General features: G+C 39.3%; 2 protein-coding genes across 34 annotated transcripts in view; one reads left to right on the plus strand and one right to left on the minus strand.

The window, feature by feature from the left end:
• Positions 1 to 414: 414 nt before the first annotated feature.
• LOC118403567 (tigger transposable element-derived protein 4-like) lies at positions 415 to 2227 on the plus strand. Its single transcript, XM_035802304.1, has 2 exons — positions 415 to 1678; positions 2174 to 2227. Exons 1-2 carry the CDS (start codon positions 554 to 556, stop codon positions 2225 to 2227), a joined length of 1179 nt encoding a protein of 392 aa, XP_035658197.1. The 5' UTR covers positions 415 to 553.
• A 2609-nt stretch (positions 2228 to 4836) lies between these two features.
• Positions 4837 to 21652, minus strand: part of LOC118403268 (microtubule-associated protein 2-like) — a 93619-nt gene continuing 76803 nt past the window's right edge. For 13 of the 33 annotated variants that reach the window (XM_035801880.1, XM_035801913.1, XM_035801912.1 and 10 more), the window contains 13 exons: positions 21423 to 21553; positions 19827 to 19919; positions 18985 to 19077; positions 17524 to 17616; positions 16499 to 16591; positions 15729 to 15821; positions 13862 to 13954; positions 13433 to 13534; positions 10074 to 10169; positions 9515 to 9610; positions 9121 to 9216; positions 8300 to 8395; positions 4837 to 7820 (listed from right to left, as the gene is read on the minus strand). In XM_035801880.1, the coding sequence (XP_035657773.1) occupies positions 7692 to 7820; positions 8300 to 8395; positions 9121 to 9216; positions 9515 to 9610; positions 10074 to 10169; positions 13433 to 13534; positions 13862 to 13954; positions 15729 to 15821; positions 16499 to 16591; positions 17524 to 17616; positions 18985 to 19077; positions 19827 to 19919; positions 21423 to 21553 (1304 nt within the window). In that variant the 3' untranslated portion in view covers positions 4837 to 7691. Of the gene's footprint in view, positions 7821 to 8299; positions 8396 to 9120; positions 9217 to 9514; positions 9611 to 10073; positions 10170 to 12082; positions 12179 to 12399; positions 12496 to 13432; positions 13535 to 13861; positions 13955 to 15728; positions 15822 to 16498; positions 16592 to 17523; positions 17617 to 18984; positions 19078 to 19826; positions 19920 to 21422; positions 21554 to 21652 lie in introns of all 33 variants that reach the window. The other 20 variants (XM_035801909.1, XM_035801883.1, XM_035801911.1 and 17 more) reach the window with 18 other exon arrangements.

A 21652-nucleotide genomic window follows, 5' to 3' on the forward strand; every position in this document is an offset into this window, starting at 1 on the left:
AAAGGTAGTACAGTAGAAGCCAGCTATTTGCAATTCGCTTAGGCGCAAAAATCGGCTAGTTGCAAAGAATTCTGAAATCCAAAACCATTTCCCATTAGCGCCATTGTATACAGCACCCCATATTTGCAAAGCCCAAATCGGCTAATCGGGAAAAAAATTTCAAAATGCAACACATTTTGAACCCAAAATACGCCAAACAAATCGTCAGAATCGGTAGGAATGAGCCGACAAAAGGTTGTATAAAGACATTAGACCGCCAGAAAGATCGAAGTTGTCTGTTTTGGGTCACAAAGGAGCGCGGTTTCTATTGAAATTTGCGTTGATAGGAACCGGTCCGGGGGATCAGGCGCGTGTCGGGACTTCATAAGAGGGCGCGCGTGCCGGTTCATGCCGCTAATGGCGGCGTTTTGCCTTTGTGTTCTTTGGTGGTTCTGCTTCAAAGACGGCTTCCTTTCTCAGACAACTCATTTCTACTCAATAAAAACGCGTCTTTACCTGTGTACTGTCTCAGTTTTATTGAGTTCGTTCCGAGTGCAACACGTTCCTTATCGACATGTCCTTCAACACGCCACCGAGGAAGAGAGTGGAGCTAACCTTAGCCGATAAAGTTAAGGTAATCCAGCTCCTGAACAGTGTTCCAAAGATGTCGCAGACGGAAGTGGGGAAGAAGTTTGGAGTTTCGACGTCGCAAGTATGCAGGGTGAATCAGAACCGAGAGGCCATCCTGAAGCAGTGGGAATCCAACAGCAACCCTAACAGGAAGAGGAAGCGAGAGGGCAAGAGTGGAGACGTAGAAGAGGCTCTCTGGCGGTGGTTCGTCAATGCCAGATGGAAGGATTGCCCACTCAACGGCCCCATCCTGATGGAGAAGGCCAAGCAGCTGGCAGCAGGCCTTGGTGTCCATGACTTCGAACCCACCGAGGGATGGCTGGGCAGATGGAAGAAGCGGCACAACGTCAAGTTCTTCAGAGCGCACGGCGAGAAGAAGGACGCAGACACGCAGTCGGCGGAGGACTGGGTAAGAGACGTTCTGCCTACCATTCTAGAAGAGTACGACAGTGAAGACGTCTATAACTGCGACGAGACCGGCCTTTTGTACCGCGCACTACCGAGGGGGACATTGGCTCAGAAGACAGAGAAGGTGTCCGGAGGCAAGAAGGCCATGGACAGAATCAGTGTCATGTTCTGCTGTAACATGACAGGAACCGACAAACTGACGCCACTGGTCATCGGAAAAAGCCAGACGCCGAGGTGCTTCCGAGGTCAGCGTGTTCCGCTACCATGGGAGAACAACAAGAAAGCCTGGATGACGGGCGTCATCTTCAAGAAGTGGGTGCAGAACGTCGACGAAGAGATGGGAAGGAGGCGGAAGAAGATTGTGCTTCTGCTTGACAACTGCACGGCCCATCCTCATGACATCCCCCTGAGCAACATCCGCCTGGTGTTTCTGCCCGCCAACACCACGTCACTGATCCAGCCGCTAGATCAGGGCATTATTCGGAACTTTAAAGCCCTTTACCGGTCTGAGATCATGAAGCGAGTCCTGCATGCCATCGACAACGAGAACATCGACAGCGCCCAGAAGTTCGCGAAGAAAACGACCGTCTTGGACGCTCTTTTCATGGTGAGAGAGTCGTGGAAGAGCGTGAAACAAGAGACGATCAAGAACTGTAGTGCAGTACACATGGTTTCTAAAACATGGATTCTAAAACTAGTCTAATACATTTGTTCGGCTTCTTCTCGTTTCTTAGTGATGTTGAATATGTAGCTTGAGATGTGTTTGTATAATGTCGTTCGATCAAATCTCATAAGAAAAATGATGTAACAACGGAAGTGGTCAAGTGTACGTCTGTAAATTAACACGTTAAAAGAAGGGCTACCGTGTCCAACTTTTCATTTAATTTAGTGGAACAAGAAGATGTTGAACAAATATAGCGGTGCTTCTGTGTCTATCTTCTATTGTTAGATCCATTTTTCTTTCAGAATGTTTTCAAGTGTTTGGATTACTTGCATTGCAACATTGAGCGCTGACGAATCTTTTAGCTTGTTGGAGTCTGAGCTGAAAGAACAAGGCTTGGTGTAGAAGGTAGTTTGTTTCACCGTGAAATTTTGTTCACCAAAAATCGATATCGTTCGTCTGTGATTTGAAAATTGGAGAGTGCCACATTTACAGGGACTAAAGCATGGTGTAAAGGTGACCACTTCTGGGATCAAGCCATCCCAATAGTAGAGATGAAATTAAAAGTAGTGGAGAAACATTCCGCAAGTGATTACTATCAATAGTTTCCGCACAGGTGATACATAACATGGTGGCGATGCTTCAGACGCGACGCAGAGAAGCTGGGAATGTTTAGAGGGTTCGGTGGGTCGCCAACCAGCCTTTCATCCGGTAAGGATTCTTTAAGATGGTAGTAAAAGGAACGTAATGCAACTGCTGCGTTCCTGCTTTTAAACTTTCTAATACTAGTGTAGTTCCTTGTTCTCGTAGTCTGGCCGTTCTCCCATTACTTTACACGAGAAGATTCGATCATGATTTTCAGTTTGCTGTTTGTCCCCCAACCTTTCTAGTATCTTTCTGTCATCCAAATCAACTGTCTGGTGGAAATTCGTCAATGAAGTATTGACAACCAAATCTGTGTTTGTGAGTGCAGCTTGACCTGCGTATTTCCTTATAGTACGTAAATATAAAAATGTATTAGCTATTGTCAGAACTGCAGAAACTCCCTTTTGTTTACGGGTTGGATTATCATAAAGGTATATATTTTTCAGACTCCCGACTTCTTCTTAAATCTTTGTAGAATAATATCGTCCGTTACAAATTGTTTATGGCGATGAAGGTTGGACATCCAGGTCGCAAAAAAGCGTACCTTTTATTACTTTAAGCCCCGGTCACAAAGCGCGTACGATTCCTTGCGATGGACTATTCCGCATATCGTACGATGAGCGCAGTACATCGCAAGAAAATCGTAAGCATCGCAAGCCATCGCAACGCATCGGATGGTGTTCAAAATTTTTCCAGCGTCGCACGATTTTTCACTTGTGTCTCTTCTGTATAGCCGTCTGACCGCTTTTGTGCTTCTTTAACCAACAAAATGTGGACATAGCTGTTTAATACCTTCCTATAATATCTTTAACTGTAAAAATAAATTTAAAAAGACCATGACAACAAGAGTATTACAAGCAAAAGTTCAAATCAAGCGCGAGTACTGGTATGGTTATCTCGGTCTGCTTGCCGGCTCTACGTGTCAGGCTCTACCGAAGATCGTCATGATCATGATATGCTATCAGCAAAAAGATGCCATCATACAAAAATCAAATGATAAGAATTATATCATATATATTTCCGACTCATAGAGCCTGCCTTTATGTTCGAGTTGTCCCCATGGTTATTATGGTAAACTGACCCAAGACCGACGAGAGCTGAGATTTGATCTAATTATAAACTCACGTGCATGAAGCGATCAAACAATTTGTCTGCATCACCTGTGCGTGGCGCGCTGTTCTCTGGTTGCGACTGTGGCAGTTGCGACTGATATATTTCCCCTTTTCGTCAATATCGACAATATCAGGGAAAACTGAAACCATCACAACATGCTAAAAAATCATAAATCTATAACCTCATCAGTAGACAAAAATTGCCGTAATGAACTCTGCTATGGGGGCAAATAAAATCTTACGACGATAGCGAAATTTTGAACATGTTCAAAATCCATTTCAGCTCTATTTTTCGCCATACGACGCTCCCCGATTTACTATGATCCACTGCGATTGACGCAGGCACGCTCTTATGACCTCATCGTACGATCCACTACGCGCTTTGTGACCACGGCTTTATATACTTAAACCATTGCTTCCGATTTTCTTCCGACTTACGTCGCACTGCGATTATCCTGCGCATCGGAAGGAATCGCAAGGAATCGTACGCGCTTTGTGACCGGGGCTTAAACAAATAATTGTTTATGGTGTTTCACAGTTCCTGCAAACGTCCTTCCAGCACAACCACGAGGGACAATGTGCCGTCTTCGCAGACAGGGGAAAGCCTTTGATGATGTTGACAACAAGAACCATATCATTGTTGTTTCTAAGAAGACAAACTGGGAACACAAGGGACGAATTCAAAAATGAATACTTCTTTTCACCAATGTTTTCTATCATGGTGTGCGTAATTATAATCCGTGAACTTCTTACATGTGCGAACAGTAAAAAGAATTATACTACTTTTCTTAAGTGTATAATTCCTACAACTGATATTTGATATAATGATATTGCCCAAACCTCTTTCATTTACAAGAAACATATGACGGTTTCGAATACGGGTCTCATATATTGTGAACAGATCAACGCAAGGGGAACAACGCAAGGGGAGACGGCCGGCCAGAGAAAACATGAGGATAATGTTTGTTTCTGGCCGGCCGTCTCCCCTAGCGTACTATTGACTCTATTTGGCCAATTTCTACAATTAGACCACCGATCCACGAAGCCTGGTAGAGGCTACTTTGAAATAGCCACAGGCTAGTTGGGCAGCCCTGGTTGTGTGTTGCTGAACAGCCAAACCAATAAACAAATGGAGCAAATTTGGACTAAGGCTTTGAGTAGGACTAAAACTACAATGTAACAAGTGTCACAAAAGACAAAATGTCATGAGTTTTCGTCTAAAATCAGAAGCACTTGTCCATGCAATAGACGCAATTTTGTCGATACCCGATTTTAAAAGGTCTGTTTCTTCCTAAGGAGGCGTCTTCTATGTATCTTAATAAGCAATGTTCATAGTTTTGAAACAATAACACCCTTACATGGCTTATAATCTATTAAAAGGAACTAAGAAAGACGCTACAATTCCAACATAAGAAGCCAGGGGGCCTTTTATTGGTGCAATATCAAGCGAAGAGATACAGGGTATGTACTAGTCTACCTAGAGCAATTGCCATTCTATTCACAGATATAAGTGTCACTGCAAACAAATAAATATGAAAACAACAACTGTAACATTACATGCTTGTGCGCCGCAAAGTTGACACTGGTAACATATCAAAACAAAAGGTTTACAACAAAATCTTTAATACAGGTTTGGCTAGCAGTGATAAAAGTGGATGTAAAATAGTTGTATAAATACTTGGCATAAAACATGCTGCGTTGGTTGACTTCCACAAAGTGATGAGTCCAAGTTCAGGCCATGCCAATTTGATCACTTGTTTGTCAGAATTTTTCTGTGAAAAACGTGGAGCAATGACAAAGTTATGATGTAAAATACATAATTACATAGTGGGTCTTGGGTATTAAGATGAAGCCATTTCAGAGGCTGGTATGAGTTGTATGGCATTTTAAGTTGAATATCAAATCTTACCAGTGTGAACAGAAAATATCCCTCGTTTCTTTCGCAAATTGAAAAATGTCTGTGCCTATTAAATCAAATTGACGTGGCCTCCTGGATGTTTACAATGTGAACAATACCATTGCAATGATCCTTTATATGGTTTCCATCAACTCCATTTTCTTTGTTACCCGTTTGTACACCAAGGGGTTCCACTTTGCTACCCACAGTGGAGTTCTGAGGTGTAACCTTGAAAATCCCTCCTCAAAAGTGATCCCTCTGTAAACATAACATGACTGAACCTCTGATTCAACACCAGTCCTATCCATGCATGCTAAAACAGTAGCATAGGATACAATTTCCTGCATATTTTGTTCAGAACATTTTGTAGTATCAAGACATGATATATTCAAAGAAGTCACTCTTCCAACTTGTGTCATGTTTGAGGACTTTCACTCAAATCCTTAAGAAAGCTGCCTTTTTTTATGTACCTCAGCATGGACTTACAGCAACTTTTCTCCATCCAAAACTGTTGTTACAGATTACACATAAGAATCGAAAGACAGCAACACAAAATGTGAATTCGGAGTAAATGGTCACACTGTGGATAATAAATTATAATCTCAAATAAGTTAACACATAACAATGCATAATTCTGTTGTAAGCATGGGAATTGCTCTAGTTACTTACATGTTACACTGCTGTCCAGAGATCTGATTAATGTTATGGTTTTGCTCAGTTTCTGTTGATGCTGTTGAAGACAAGGCAACCACTGCTAATACAAGAACAGTCTGCCACAGAAAAGTCAGTCGTAAACTATCAGTGACTCCCTAAGCATTGCACAGAATCGGTTTTATCTTGCCGGCTGTTGCCACAAAAGTTAGTCCACATCCTTGCTTTGTTTTAGATTCAAGCTGTAGCTCAAATTATGTACATCCAACTGCAGCTCTTTATATCACGTAACAGATAGTAAGTAAATAATCATCGAAAAACGTTCAGCTTCAAACTGACACAGCGTACAATATTGGTTTCATGCAATCTCTTTGAGAAGTGCTAAGCAACGTAACAAGTTCATTATCTTTCATTTCCTTCCTTTGCAAAGTTTTATATCTGTCAAAGTGCATTATTGACTACAAGAAAGCAAAGTATATATTACCATGTGTATACTGTGTATTCTGAAGCAAACATATAAAGAGTTAACATTGCAGTAACATCTTTAACTACATCTCTCACTTAAAACAAGTTTGCCAGAAACATGTCTTTTTTAAAAATCATTTTTCCACTGATCGGACACGCCTGTAAATTTTGTCATCCAATTTAAAATCACATCTTGAACTTGAAGGTGTCAAATTCATTAAGACTTGGTAGCCCTGTTCATAATCTCTTCTTTCCTTCACTTCATGATCTCCATTCCATACTCCTTCAGTCTTCATGTTCAAGAAAGCTAAAACGTCTCAAAAACCATTCCTTGTAAAAAGAGTCAACCTTTAAAAAATCAAGTCCTCTGACTTACTGCTCCCTCGATATTTCATCTTTAGTCCGGTACTCTCACATTTTTTGGGTCATAAAACCACTCTTTAACAGTTACATGGGCTCCAAAACCATTTTCACCTCAAATATGAAAGCCAAAACATTCCTGTCATCGCTGTCAAAGCTACATGTAGCAGTATTGGCATAATATATAAGGTGCAACTTACTATCTACTATCTACATCAGTGATTGCAAGCTTGCTAACATATCTAATTGTGAGAAGAGTTGATAGTCACTTAGGGGATCTTAGGGCCTTACACATTGGTATGTTTTAACTAGTCAGCTTCTAAAATTGTCCACAAATGTGTCTTCAGAACTGCATGCAAAGCACTTTTATCTATTTCAAACTTTGTACAACGATCTCGGTGGGGGGCCGTTCAGTGCTCAGTATATGAATGCTTCTTGTCACTCGGTAAGCAACCTTTGAAATGTTGACAGCTTCGTATTCAATAAGACATTGCCAGTTTCAAATTCAATGTCCTTCTCTTCTGACATCAGTTTTAACATCAACAATGCGGTAATATACTAAATAGGGACATATCCCTACTAAACATCCAATGTTCAAAGTATCTATTTGTCTCAATCATTACCAAATACTTGCCTATACTGGACCTAACTCAGTAGCAGAAATCTTTCCTCTCTATTCGGTTCTTTTGTAATATACTTCCTTGGTTATAGTCTGCATCTTGTATCTGGAATCACAAGGATGAAAGCGGACTTACAGAGTGATAGTATGGTACTACTGGGAGACGACATTGCTTCACTTAGGCCTCGGGGTTACAAGACGAAGTCATGCTTATCTAGGGGCTGTTGATACCTCAAGACTCTAAACGGTCTCTGAGCCGCGGGATTAAGACGAGGTTCCCGTTCCGCCGGATGCAGCGGACCCTACGCTCTCCCGTCTTGGATCCCCGCCGTCGATTCCGGTGTCTGTTCTGGGCTTGGCTTCTTCGCGGAAGCTAAGCTTCTGGGTCTCGATCTTCAAAAGCAAATAGAACGATGACATTAGACAGCTATCATAATTATAGATACTTTAAAAACATTGAAAGGGTTGGAGTGTTACAGACAGAAATCACAAGAAGCTTGCAGGCTCTATTTCCTTTGAGTTGACTCTTACTTTACTAATCGTCACTGTCTCTCGACAAAAATAGAAAATGACTGACAGAGACGGAAATTGGAACATTGCTTCTGCAAGTTCAAGTACAAGTGTGCAAAATCTGAGGGAAAGGGAACAAAGGGTTCTAATAATTAGTACCACAAGTTGATTACTCTGGTCTAACTGTAATAAAACAGAAGATTGTGAGATCAGTTCACTTACAGTAGTCTTAATTCCACACATCACAGGAAAACAGGTGGGACTACTACACACCGATTCAACACCAGCACAACAAGAACAGGGGATGTGCATGGTCTGGGCAGTGGTTTGGAAGATGGGTTAGCCGGGGGCATGTACGTTACCTTCTTTTCCCCTCCGCCGGGTTGATGATCTACATAATCGAGTGACCCGACCTTTGACTGAGCCTTGTCCTTGAAGTCTAGTTTTACTGTCTCAATCTAGCAGAGGAGAGAGAATACACAAGATCCCCTGTTGATGCCCTTTGTGTCACAAACCCTGCCCCCCTCCCGACATGTCTCATGCTATGGAGGTGTCAATCATCATGCCACCAACATCATCAGTCTTGTTAGAACCACTGGTTACAGCAGCATACTTTCATGCCCAGCTTGTTCTAGCAAACTCCAAGCTGGTTGACTTCTTCAGTGATGCTGTTAATCCACACATACAAATGTACCATGCTTGTGCAACAAGAAGATCCTACATACATCAAACCTGTCACTAATCTTTAGACATATTCCTTATGAAAGTCTTGCATCTGCAAATCCATTACAAAGTCCAGTAGAAAGAAGTTCTCATTCAAGAGAATTATCTACCATGCTATTACTTTGTGAAAAACTGTGCCATATCTAGTCATGCCAGGTTGCAGGCAGTCTGAAGGATGTTTTTACTTCAAGTTGTTAAATCTTAAGCATTACAACTTGTACAGTCATCACATCAAATGGTGACTCAAAATCCATTGCATTCTCCTTTAACAAAAACATGTTCCTTGCAACTGTAACAATTTTGACGAAAAGTAGAAGGTCTTAAAGGTGAAAAGGAGGACAAAATTATGTCTGAGTAACGTTTGAACTGCATTCCTCAAATGCTGGTCAACCATGTCTTCTGTAGGAAACTTGTACTTGACACGAGTACAGTACCAAGATCCAGTATCGATAAACCCTACCTTCTTTTCCCCTCCGCCGGGTTGATGATTTACATAATCGAGTGACCCGACCTTAGACTGAGCCTTGTCCTTGAAGTCTAGTTTTACTGTCTCAATCTGGCAGGAGAGAAAATACAAGATTCCCTTTGGAATGCTTTGTATTCTCTAGAGAGGAACCTACTCTAATCCACAGGAATTTCTCATCCACATCGAACATTATACTAAACACATCCACAAGTTCAGCTTATGTAGAAACTGTCTAGTTTACGACAGTTACGATTACGTTAAAAATATTTTTCAAAGTTGTCATATCTCAAGACAAACCAGCAAGTTAGTTAGAATTAGTAGGAACGAGTGATTGTTTTTAGTGCTTTTGTAAGTCACTCTAAAGGTTGGAAACCGTGCTATACTCTACCTGTTTGTCCCCTCCTCCTGGTTGATGATCTACATAATCGAGTGAACCGACTTTTGACTGGGCCTTGTCCTTGAAGTCTAGCTTTACTGACTCAATCTGGCAGAGGAAGAAGAGAGAACACAACATTTTCCAGATAATTCCTACATAAACCCTATCCTGTGTATAAAAACTATTGCTTGTGCCCTTTTCCAGAGGGAAAGTAGTGTCCATGCCATCTTTGTCAAACAATAGCTAAAGGTACTTCTGAAAATCAACTCAAAATCATTACTCCGTATTTACTTACTCTTGATATCATTGCCTGGCTTACTGACTCTGAGAAAAAATTGTAGTATACAAGTAGCTGGTTGACCAAGGAGCTTTTAACTCATTGGATAGACTGAAACTGTTGTTGTTGTACTACTGTGCCTTCATCTAACCTTATCAAAATGTCACAATTGGCCAAACAGCCACTTTTCAAAGATGTGAGACAGCACACTTTTTCTTCCTCTATTAAAGACAGAAACAGACTGAAGAGAAAGCTGTCTTCAGATGGAGATCTCGATGACGAGGGAGTCCCTACCTTCTTGTCCCCTCCTCCCGGTTGATGATCTACATAATCGAGTGACCCGACCTTTGACTGAGCCTTGTCCTTGAAGTCTAGTTTTACTGTCTCAATCTGGCAGGAGAGAAAGTACAAGATTCCCTTTGGAATGCTTTGTATTCCCAGACGATGACCCTATTCTATTCATCTGTAGTTTCCAGCTTCAACTGATGAAGTTTCTTCTTAGAACTTTCCAAAAGTTCAGAACAAAGTTTGTACAATATTTAATGCTTGTCAACACATTTTAAATGAATATGAATTTGCTGTACATGTAAAGCATGCCTTTTGGAAAGCTGGACACTTTTAGATCACCCATGCATGGATATCATCAATCTCAGAGCTAAAACATGATTTTCATCACATTACCCATTTTTCAACAAGCACTCGGAAGACAAGATCTTCCAAAAACAAAAACACCAGATTTTAATGGGTGATGTCAGAATGCTTCAAAAACATTAATTGCTGTTATGAAGTCCATGCATCATGTCTTTCATGCATAAACACTGCACATACACACGATCATGCTGAAATGGCAAAAAACATTGATACTGGAAAGTTGTTGAAGACCACAGCAATGACATCTTGGACCTTTGGATATGTTCACCAAGAATCTAAGGATGGTACTGACCAATGAAAATCAAGACTTCTTTTGTTCTTACACTGGAAATCTGGTATCTCCAGGCTTGCCAATGTCACACAATGCCCACATTACTTTCTGCTTGAACAGAAGATCCAGGATGTAGCATTGCTGTAGTCTGAGATTTACACACAAGACAATACATGATCTGGGTCATGTTGTTGGTATTAGTGTCATGATCTGACTGTTGAATGACTGTGACATGTGCTTCTTTTAGTGACATAATGTTCTTGCAGTAATACACCTGAGTGTGTACATGTACTGTAACAGTATGTAAACTGTAGTGGACGGTCGTAGTGGGTGAATGGTTGTAATGAATGGTAGTGTGTCGATGTTTCACTGTGATGGCAGATTTGTGGCAATCTGTGTGGTGATTGTGAGTAAAATATTATTGTGATTGTTGACATGGCAGGATATATTTGCATATAATGGTATTCACAATGGAAAACAAGAGTAGAGCAGAATCCATAGCTTATAACCTGTAGACACCAACATGACATGAAACACCAGTTTTGTATGGAGTCAATGGCAGATGGATATATATACCCCTTCTTCTTGAGAAGCCTGGAGGATTCTTTAAAATGCTGAAAGTATGGTTTTCCAGGGCCCTGATTAGGACTTCTTACAATGCTAAGCAGACAAGAGATCATGGGTTCCGTTCTTGGATTGATACTGTGTCCTTGGGAAAAGCACTTAGCACGACTTTCCTCACACCACCCAGGTGTAAAATCAGTACCTGACTTTGATGGAAGGAGAGGGTTTCACCTTCCAATACTATGCCTCATCATTCACCCGGCCGGGAGATCTGGTGCATCCGACCCCGTCTCGTAAGTTGCCAGCGCAAGGGTATGTCACCCCGTAAGGCGTGGTATAGCCCTGTCTTGTGTAAGCACGTCGACCAATGATGATGAGGCCTCAGCTCACTGCCCCTACATCCTCCAAGGCTATGGGACCTTTACCTTTATCTACCCTTTACTGTAAGTGGGTAGGACAGATCACACTTTCACACACACTGTCAGATGATTTGGACCAGAGGTCAAATCATTTAATTGGCACACGACCTCTAAACTCCAGCCCTGTAGGGAGGCCAGTCACTCCAACCTGCTTCTGGACAAGGCAGCACATGGCGGTTTTATAACGAGTGTTCCACAGTGTTATCAAAGTTACCAAGCCCAAACCTCATTATCATCTCTGCAAATGCGTGAAAGGGAGAGTGCAGACAATTTGACCTTTGGAGAGGACAATGCTTGACACGTCACAATGAAGGGCAGATTTACAACAAGGGAAGGGGAGGCCTTGGTCGGAGGCGAACGTGAGGGGACTGTTCATCTTTTGACCTATGACCTCTCACCTTTTTGTCACCTCCAGGAGGTTTCCAATCCTTATTGTCTAGGGACCCCACCTTAGCTTGAGCCTTGTCCTTGAAGTCTAGCTTTTTCGACTCAATCTGGCAAGAGAGAAGATAAACCTTGAATAATCAAGTCAAAAAGTGTTTGTATCCTTCCAACACAACGTTTCAGGTACAGGCAGCAGATTTTTTCCTAGCAATCATTCTGAAATGTCTTTTCTATCAATTATTATAACTGTTATGATAATTCTTAAATTAGCTTGGACAAGTTTACAGCCATAGTTAGAAACAGTTGACCTCCACAGGATTTGACCTCTCACCTTTTTGTCACCACCAGGGGGCTTCCAATCTTTATTGTCTAAGGACCCAACCTTAGCCTGAGCTTTGTCCTTGAAGTCTAGCTTAACTGACTCAATCTGGTAAATAGGGAAGAAGAAAAAAGACTCCAACAAGGTTACATTTGTGTTTCTTACTAAGTGCCCAATACACCAGTACAGAGCACAATGAAATTGTCTTTTGACTTTGTGAAAATACCATTGCTTACTATGTTTCTGGATTCTGCAGTTAGAATATAATATTATGTATTAGCTATGTTTTGAAGAATATTGCAGGTCTTTATAACAGATTTAGGGGTCTTCAATTGCTGCTGATTCTCAAGAATTTGAATTTTTCACAAGCCTTAATGCACAGTGCCTTTTCTATTCTCTTTCAGGGAACACACTACAAAATACATTTCCTGTCTTGATGCTACTGTTGAGGGATGACATAAGGAAGTTGCAGACGTAGCTGGGACCTCACCTTCTTGTCACCTCCTGGGGGCTCCAATCTACGTTATCAAGGGACCCAACCTTGGCCTGTACCTTATTCCTGAAGTCTAGCTTAACTGACTGAATCTAGTAGAGGAAAGAAATTCTCCTGCATTGTTAGTATTTGCTGTGGTATACTGTTTGTTTTAGGATCAAGGGCAATACTTCTTTACAACTAAGTTTTTATTGACAAATATTTCTGCCATTTTAAGTGTTTCCGCCATGTCAGCTGTGGTGTTTATGTAGATGTTTTTGTAAACCTATATGTGTTTGGCAGTGGTGTGTATGACAATCAGCAGTTTAGGGGATCTCCAAACAATTAACCAGCAATGTTCTCTCTTAAGAAAGGCCATGTAAACCATTCATCCAACTTGAATGCAAGAACCCAGTTGTCATTTCACATTTTGAGAGAAACAGATTGTAAGGTCCCGTCTGTGTTGTGTTTAGTGTCAGTTTAGTGTTGTGTTTTGTAACCATGTAAGTGACAAAAACATGCGTATCATAATACAACTGGTCAAACCTCTAGGTACCAAAATATTATATGTACCTTCTTCTCTCCACCACCAGGCTTGTGGTCAACCTTGTCCAGAGATCCAACCTTGGGAGCGGCTTTGTCCTTGAAGCCCAGTTTGCGGCTCTCAATTTTCACCTGGGTGAACATTTATTCAGGTTTATTCAGTAAAAAAAAATGAAAAATTGTGCTAGAACCCAAATCAAAAAGGAGAACATAAAAAAGGCAGCATTTTTATAGCACAGTGCAAGCAATTGAAAAGCTGATACCAGAATGACCAATTTAGGACAAAGCCTGTCCATGGTGCTGAAAAACTAATAGTTATCATAGCAACAAAGCCTAGGAAAATTCTGGATGAAGACTTTAATCAGACACATGCAATCAATGTCAATTCACATTTTCTGTGCATTTTAGCATGAGGGTTAATTTCTAAAAGAATGTCAAAGGTCAAAGGTTAAATGTCACCTGTCCTCCTCCAGCCTTGTGTTTGATGTTGGACATGGACCCACACTTGGACTGCACATTGCTGAAATCCAGCTTCTTGTGTTTGATCCTCACCTAGTGTTACGGGATAAGAATCACAACAGCAGAGGGTATTAGCTATAGAGCAATTTTTCTAATTCCCCCCTCTCCTCCACTATGGTTGCAGTTTCCACTGAAGAGCAGCAGTTGTTATTAACATACCATATCCTGCCTGTAGAAGTAAAATATACATTCATATGTTATTGTTACTGTCTGATGACAATACTGCATTGGTGCCTGAAAGAAACAAGTGTATTAATTTTTACGAACTGAGTTTGAAGCTGTCAGCTTTTTAAGAAATAAAGGTATTACAGGGTAAGCGTTGACTACTAGAGATCTATAATTATTTTGACATTTTTGGTTTAGTTTGTATTGTTTATTGCCAATACCAGAAGAGTTTAAATTTTGTGTTAATGAATGAATGAACAGGAAAGAAAATGAAGTGGTTCTCATGTCTAGTTTAAGTTTTCCATTTATGTAGTTTTTACAAAATACCGTAGAATGAAAAAAAATCAAGAGGTGCATTATAATATGTTACATCATATAGTCTGCAACATTTCTTTTCTCAATGTTTTAGAATGAAGATACTGTTAAATTTAAGATAAATTTTGTCCTATGGCAGGAACTTAGCTTTTGAATGTGAAATTAATAAAATTTTGTCACTTTGAACAGAAGTAAAAGATAATGCAACAACAACACCAAAGAATAAAAACACTATCATGTCATGAATAAATCAATAGGGCTAAAAGCCAGATGACACATACAAAATGTTTTTCATAGCATGAGGCTGATACTGTACACTCTACTGCTCTACATGTACACATGTTAAAGCATCAACAAAGCAAGATAAAAATCAAAGAATAAAGTAACATAGCCCTCCATGGAAGCATTCTACTTGGCAAACATTGAATTCTAGTCTAGCATTACATGTTTGTGGTTCAAAATTCTTGCTACATAAAAATAAATGTATATTTTGATAAAAATAGGTTAGTAAAATGTTACTCTGTAACCTTTGTATAGATTTTGCAATGTTTTAGACATTCCAATCATTCAGATGCTATATCAGCTGAAAGATGCAGAGCAACTTTAATGATCAAATTTGAAGGGTGATAGAAAACATTGTTAATGGTATGAATGGTCCATGGAGGATTATGTTAACAATAGCAAACTCTGAATAAATATACAGTCGTTCAGTTGTAAAATAGCATTTGAAGAGTTGTGTTCTATCCACAAGCAGCTTTTTCAGCAGCATATGAAGTAACCTGGCCAAAACAGTCCTGATAAACATGAATTATAATAGTGTGAAGTGTTTGAGATGTTGGTTTCTCGTGTAAAACAACTGATGATGGCAAATATTAAGCAGAATGAATTGTAAGAAACTTAGTAAACTCTATGCTAATGGGAGCATAGTTGCCTTTTTTGCAAATAAAAAGAGCATTGTAAATTGCTCTCATTTTGAAATGAACACATACAGTCTAGTTATTTAAAAATGAGGGAACCTGTATAAATGATGATTTTACCACAGGATAGGACATGAAATTTTGCAGGAATGATGTATTTTATCTTATTTATATTTCAAAGTTAATGAACATTTCAGACCATACTTAGATTAATACCATTTTTGAGACATAATTTACAACATTATGTGTTCAGAAGAACTTAATACAAGTGGAATATTTCACTTCTGAAACCTCATAATGTTTTATTTGAGTATAGTCTTATATTTCATCAGAATTTAAATGTCTCTTTGCATTGTTTGACAGTTATCTTGGCCAGAGAACTTGTGTTTTATACGTTTTGATGCACTCACATCTCCGCCCGTTGGACTGTGCTTTATGTTGTCCTTTGATCCACACCGAGACCCAACTTTGCTGTAATCGACCTTTACGCTCGCAATCTTTACCTGGTGCATGGGTAGAGGTGATCACATGAATGGACAAAAAAACATAAATGACTATCCAGGGTTCTAGCCAGCATCCATTCTTCCGTCCTTTGAAGGAATTTTGCAGCTGGGGACCGACAAAAATTTTGCCCATTCTGTCCTTTGTGACAAAAATCAGCATGTAAAGATATTAAAGAAATGAAATTTTGCAGAGATCTCCAGTAATTCAGCATTGATGTCACTGATCCAAGCTGAGTCTACTCTACCAGAAAATTTGCCTCTCAAAATGCAGGAATTCAAAGAGCATTTCAGAGGGTCTAGGATTTCAATATTTTCCCGGCCCAACTAGGACATTGTGTGGAATCCTCTGGGGCTCAACAGGATTTTTCCATACAAAATATCGGGGACGTTAAAAATGTCAGCCTGGCTAGAACACTGTGACTATCCCTATAATAAACATGGCAACAATGGCTTTACCCACAGTTCCACAGTGCATGTAATGATTTCAGCTGCATGCACTACAAATTCATAGGAAAACACACACATACAAACACACAGAGAAAAGCTTGACAGGGAAGAGCAAATGAAATCATGGAAAAGCATAAACAAATTAAAATGGAGTAACATAAGAGAGAAAATAGAAATAAAATGGACTAAAGATGATAGAAAGGCTGCGGTTTGGGCAGATCTAAACGTACGTCTCCACCAGTGGGGGTGTGCTTTATGTTGTCTTTGGATCCACAGCGGGATCCGACTTTGGTGAAATCAATCTTTGTACTTGCAATCTTTACCTAATACATGGGGGTAAAGGGGTTACATGAAATAACATGGTCATGACTGCAGAAATGGGTTGGCACATCGGAAATACACATACCGGTACTTCTATTGTGACAGAAAGGGGTTAGGGTCTACGTCAACACATACACTGTAGAATTACATGAAAAACATGACCAACTTAGTTTTCACCAAGTTGTCATAGACTGTCTAATGGTAGACTGGACGAAGAGACCAACAAAACTTCAGGGACAAAAAAAAAATAATGATTTGGTTCATCCACTAATATCAAAACATTTTGGACCATGTGTCAGGTGGACCAATAACTTAAAGGTAACATCAACTTCTACATTTCAACACTAAATTTGTTGAAACATTGGACACTCAGAGGAGGTAAACATGAAAGGAAAAGGATAAAGTTCAGTCAATCAGAAGGTGATAGAGAACAGCTACAGAAAGTTATCATTAATGAACAAAAACATGTGCAAGATAACAGTTGCATCTGGATAGACTTTGGAAACAGACATTTCAGGTAGCATCCACTTCCTCTACTCCAAATAACAACATCTTCATTTGGATTAAGTACTAGGGCCACATTCAAAACTTAAAGAATTTGAATTTCTGAACTTCAGGCCTAGTGGCAATACTGTCAACATTTTTGAACAGTTGAACAGTTGAAAGAAACTGATCATGAATGCTAATGAGAGTAATGATGAGAACATTGATGCTAGGGCACTGTCGAACTTTGCAGATGTGGTATTTCCAAAATATGTACTACAATGTTCTCAGTGTCAAAAAGTAGATGTTAAAGGGCTGTTTGTTACTATGATATACAATGTCTCTGATCATCAATGGGAAAGGGTGGATGATCTAAGCTGTGAAGATCTGTCCCAAATTCACAGCGAGTATAGCTGCAATTTGCCAACTGCAATGCTTCTAAAGCACTTACATTGCCGCCACCCGGCGTGTGTTTAATGTTGTCCTTGGACCCGCAGCGCGAAGACACTCGACTGAAGTCCTGCTTAATATCAGCAATTTTAACCTACAGCACAAAAAGCATGAAGCAAGCAAATGATATGAAAGCAAGCATGGAACGTTATGATGGTCATGCAATATGGGGGCACAGTCAGTATAGTAACACACATGCTGCAAGCCTTAATTTGCAAGCAAGCAACCAGAAGACACTGCATTTCAGACAACACAGATGTAGTGATAGAACCACAGTTTACATGACTGTATCAATGTATGGTTACTGTAACTTAACTTGAAAGGACAAGCTTATTACAAAGAATACAAGAGAGCTGTTGTCAGCTGAAAAGTACATTAAATTTTGTAACTTTGGCACTTCTTATGACAGTAACATTACCTATTTTTCTGCCACCAAACCTCCAATGCTATTAATTATAGGATATTTAGTGGCAATGAATGCTCACATATAATGTTCAAACATGAACACACACACATGTACAATTACCACAGGAGGAATAATGATGGAGCATGCTATGATGGGTTAAACTTGAGAAGTGACTCCATGAGTTAGTTACATCATACCCATATTCCAAGATTGAGGGGATGTCAATCAATCAATGTCAAGAAATGTAAAAATCATGCACATGCCTACTTACATGTCAAGATGTTATAATAATCAATCAATCAACTTCAAGAAACTGTGCTGTCTTAAGACAATGACATTTCTTATAGCAAATTAAGGTTTGAGATAGTGCTGATTCTTTGTATAAAAGTATGGATGAAACACCAAGAAATTTATTTGTAAAGGCTTTACCCAACCTTGTTCCAATTACTGATGATGCAGAACTTTTGGTTGAGATTTTTAAAATGATTTTTGCCAATACCTTTAAGACCACATCCTCTGATGACACCAATGACAAGGGTAACTGATACAGAGTTCTGTATCCTTTAATGATAATGATTCATGAGAAATTTGCAACTGATAAGATGCAAAGACACCCTATGGTCCTTTCAAGAACTGGACCAATAACGGAAAATACACTCTGTTAACGAGGAGTTACGAAGTACCAATAGATTTTAATTGTGATATAATTCCTAAATTTGTTTTAGAAAATGACAGTTCCACATGTGAAGACACTGAAGTAAGAGATTAGGTGTTAGAACAGGGTTTTCTGTTAGTAATGTATCATTGGTGATACCCCTGTAGTTGTCATAACATTTAAGCTTATCCCAGTATTGATATCAATGGAAACTGCGAAATGAAGAATATTAATGTCTTTTTCCATTTGACTTGTTTTGAGGGAAAAATCAAAGCGAGAATTTAAATCTCATTGCAAATTGTCATCCTTTCTTAAACTGAAGTTACTTCCTTCTACTTGAAGAAGTTAGAAAGAACTCTTAATTAGGACAGCCATGATGGACAGGCTGTTCCATCACTTACATTCCCTCCCCCTGGGGAGTGCTTGATGTTATCCTTTGAACCACATCTGGACGTAACTTTGCTTAAGTCCTGCTTGACATGGGTGATCGCAACCTGTTAGAAAAGAATAAAATGTTGATTCAAGATAGCGTTTAGCTAAGAAGTGACCTTCCTGCTATTACCAAAATCTTGCATCAGACCTTTGCGGTTTTGTGTCCAATAACAATATTCTGCAAGAAATGAAACTTTGGTTCATTAGTCACATGATAAGAATGACATCACAAAATAGTTATGCTGAGTTTAGTTCCCATATTCTTTTTTCCCATTAAAAGATTACTTGATGGATACTTTTCAAATAAGTTAAAGTTGTGAAAGGTGCTTACATGTATATACATGATGTAGGTCTAAAATAACATGCAAAGAGTACTTTTTTAAGAGTATACAAATTTTGATTGTTTATTGTTGAATTTAACTGCCAGATAGAATAGTGAGATCACAAAAACACATAATGACTAGTTATATTATGATTCTGGAGTTACAAAATCTGCAGTACCTTCAAGGAATGACAGATGGAGCAACTAAAGCAGGTAGCATCATGCATTACGATAAGGATGTGAATACGGTGGTAAATTTGTCTTCAGTGCATTTCCTTTCTCCTTCAAATAGTAAATCTTTATCTTAAGTATAAAAAGTAACCTCTACAACTCTGTTAAGTACAGCTACAGCATATATGTGTACTTGGAGTGAGTTGACTAAATCACAGCTATTTTTGTTCAGTTTGCACACATTGTTTTCCAGAAGTTCACTGCTAAGTACCAAGAACAACAAGTGTCATTTCTAACCCTGGATGTTCTTGTACTTACATTACCGCCTCCCGGAGTGTGTTTTATATTGTCTTTCGAGCCACACTTGGACGACACAGCGCTGTAATCTTTCTTTTCACTGAAGATTGGCACCTGATAGAACAGAGGTCATGGAAGAGGTCCTTCAGCTCTTGACCTTTACCCTTTTCTACCTGATTACCACTATAGTGTTACTGGTATACATAACCCCAGCAACTCCTTCTAAACCCTTTTACTGCTATGTAGATTATAATAGCCATGAATCAAAGTTGTTTGAAACAATACACCATATACATTAAGTGCAGCAGCATTTAGCGAGTGCAAGGAAAAAGATAGGAAGGTAGTGATTAAAAAAATAAACTTGCATTCATAGCAAACCTACTCACCTTGCTAGAAAACTTGACCTACAAGGTTGACTTAGTTTAAAAAGACCTTTACTTTTTTAAGTATTCACGTATTGTATATGATCTTTAGGCAAAGAAATTCAAGTATGCAGTGTATGAAAACTGCAAATACATTAAAGATGACACTTCTAAAATATTAACTAAACGAACACATAATATGATTATAGGTAGTTTTTTTCTTTTCTGATGTAGCAACAAGGCACCTCCTTTTGAAATATTCTTTCTGCATGGACAGACCTGAGCGCTACAAGTCTTGCAACATTACCTGTTTGCAATTTTGTTAAAGTGTGGATTAGTCTGTGTAAAATGGCTGGTGCCACACTGCTTGACACTGGTGTAATTACCCACAACATAATCACCCAAGCTTCAAATTAGCTGGAATATTGCTTGACAAAGTGATTGATCTATTCTTCTTACATAGAGATAAAAACCTTTCACATTGTACCTAAAAGGAAGTAAATTTAACCTTATTTTTCAGTCATGTTGGCAAATTTATGTTGAAAAAAAAAAACTTAGAATCTTGTGACCCATTGATATCTATGTTGTATAATGTATGCAATATTATCCATTTGTACAAAATAAATCAGTAATATGAAAAAGAGATTCTGATACTGAGCAGACAAATGAATACTCCCAGAAGAGCAATATAAACTGTAAGAATAACGCAAGTGACCTTAATTGTGGATGATCATATATAATACCTCATACCAACGTAGTAAATTCATAACCCTTGTGTGCTAGTCTGCAGGCAGATTTATATATCACCATAAAGCATTGGAAATAGTTTAAAATTTATAACATGTAGATTATTGACAATCCAATATGAGATGAAAATCGATGGTGGATTATTGTGGTGTTCTTTGTGTGAAATAGCCTTTGAACATAAATATCATTATTAAGAGGGTAACTGTTCCTGTTATGAGGGCCCTGCATGCCCATTTTCTGTAAGGCATACATAGGCAGCCTATTTTTACTTCCCATAGGGAAAGCTGTTCTGTTCACATGATTTGTAGGAGAGTAGACCAATCTATGTGCAATTACCTCTCGATTTTAACGTACATTGTGTAATAAGGGTCCTGCTGAATTCAGCATAAAGCGTTGTCGGGACCCCCATGCAGACCCTCTCTTACTGTGTACCTTTGCAATAATACAAGTAAGTAAGTTAAAGTACAACAGGACAACAAAGAAAGTTTTGATAGAAGAAGAGGCTTACATTTCCGCCCCCTGGCTTGTGATGTATGTTGGCAGTTGATCCAATCTTGGACTTGACCTTCTTAGTGTCCGACATCGAGCCACTGCTCCGGGTCGAACTTGGACGGCTGTTGGGGGTGCCCGGTGCCTCTTCTACCAAAATCATAGAAACAACATCATCAATTTGTTGAAATTTCTACTTTTTAACAAGTGGCAGGACAAGTTCTGTGTGTACTCAATTGATTCTTATTT

The sequence above is a fragment of the Branchiostoma floridae genome, chromosome 16 (assembly GCF_000003815.2).
Source record: "Branchiostoma floridae strain S238N-H82 chromosome 16, Bfl_VNyyK, whole genome shotgun sequence".
Lineage (NCBI taxonomy): Eukaryota > Metazoa > Chordata > Leptocardii > Amphioxiformes > Branchiostomatidae > Branchiostoma > Branchiostoma floridae.

Coding starts and splice junctions, on each gene's coding strand:
- LOC118403567 (XM_035802304.1), top strand. CDS start 554: ATGTCCTTCAACACGCCACCGAGGAAGAGAGTGGAGCTAACCTTAGCC. Junction 1,679..2,173: donor CGATCAAGAACTGTAGTGCA/GTACACATGGTT, acceptor CCACATTTACAG/GGACTAAAGCATGGTGTAAA.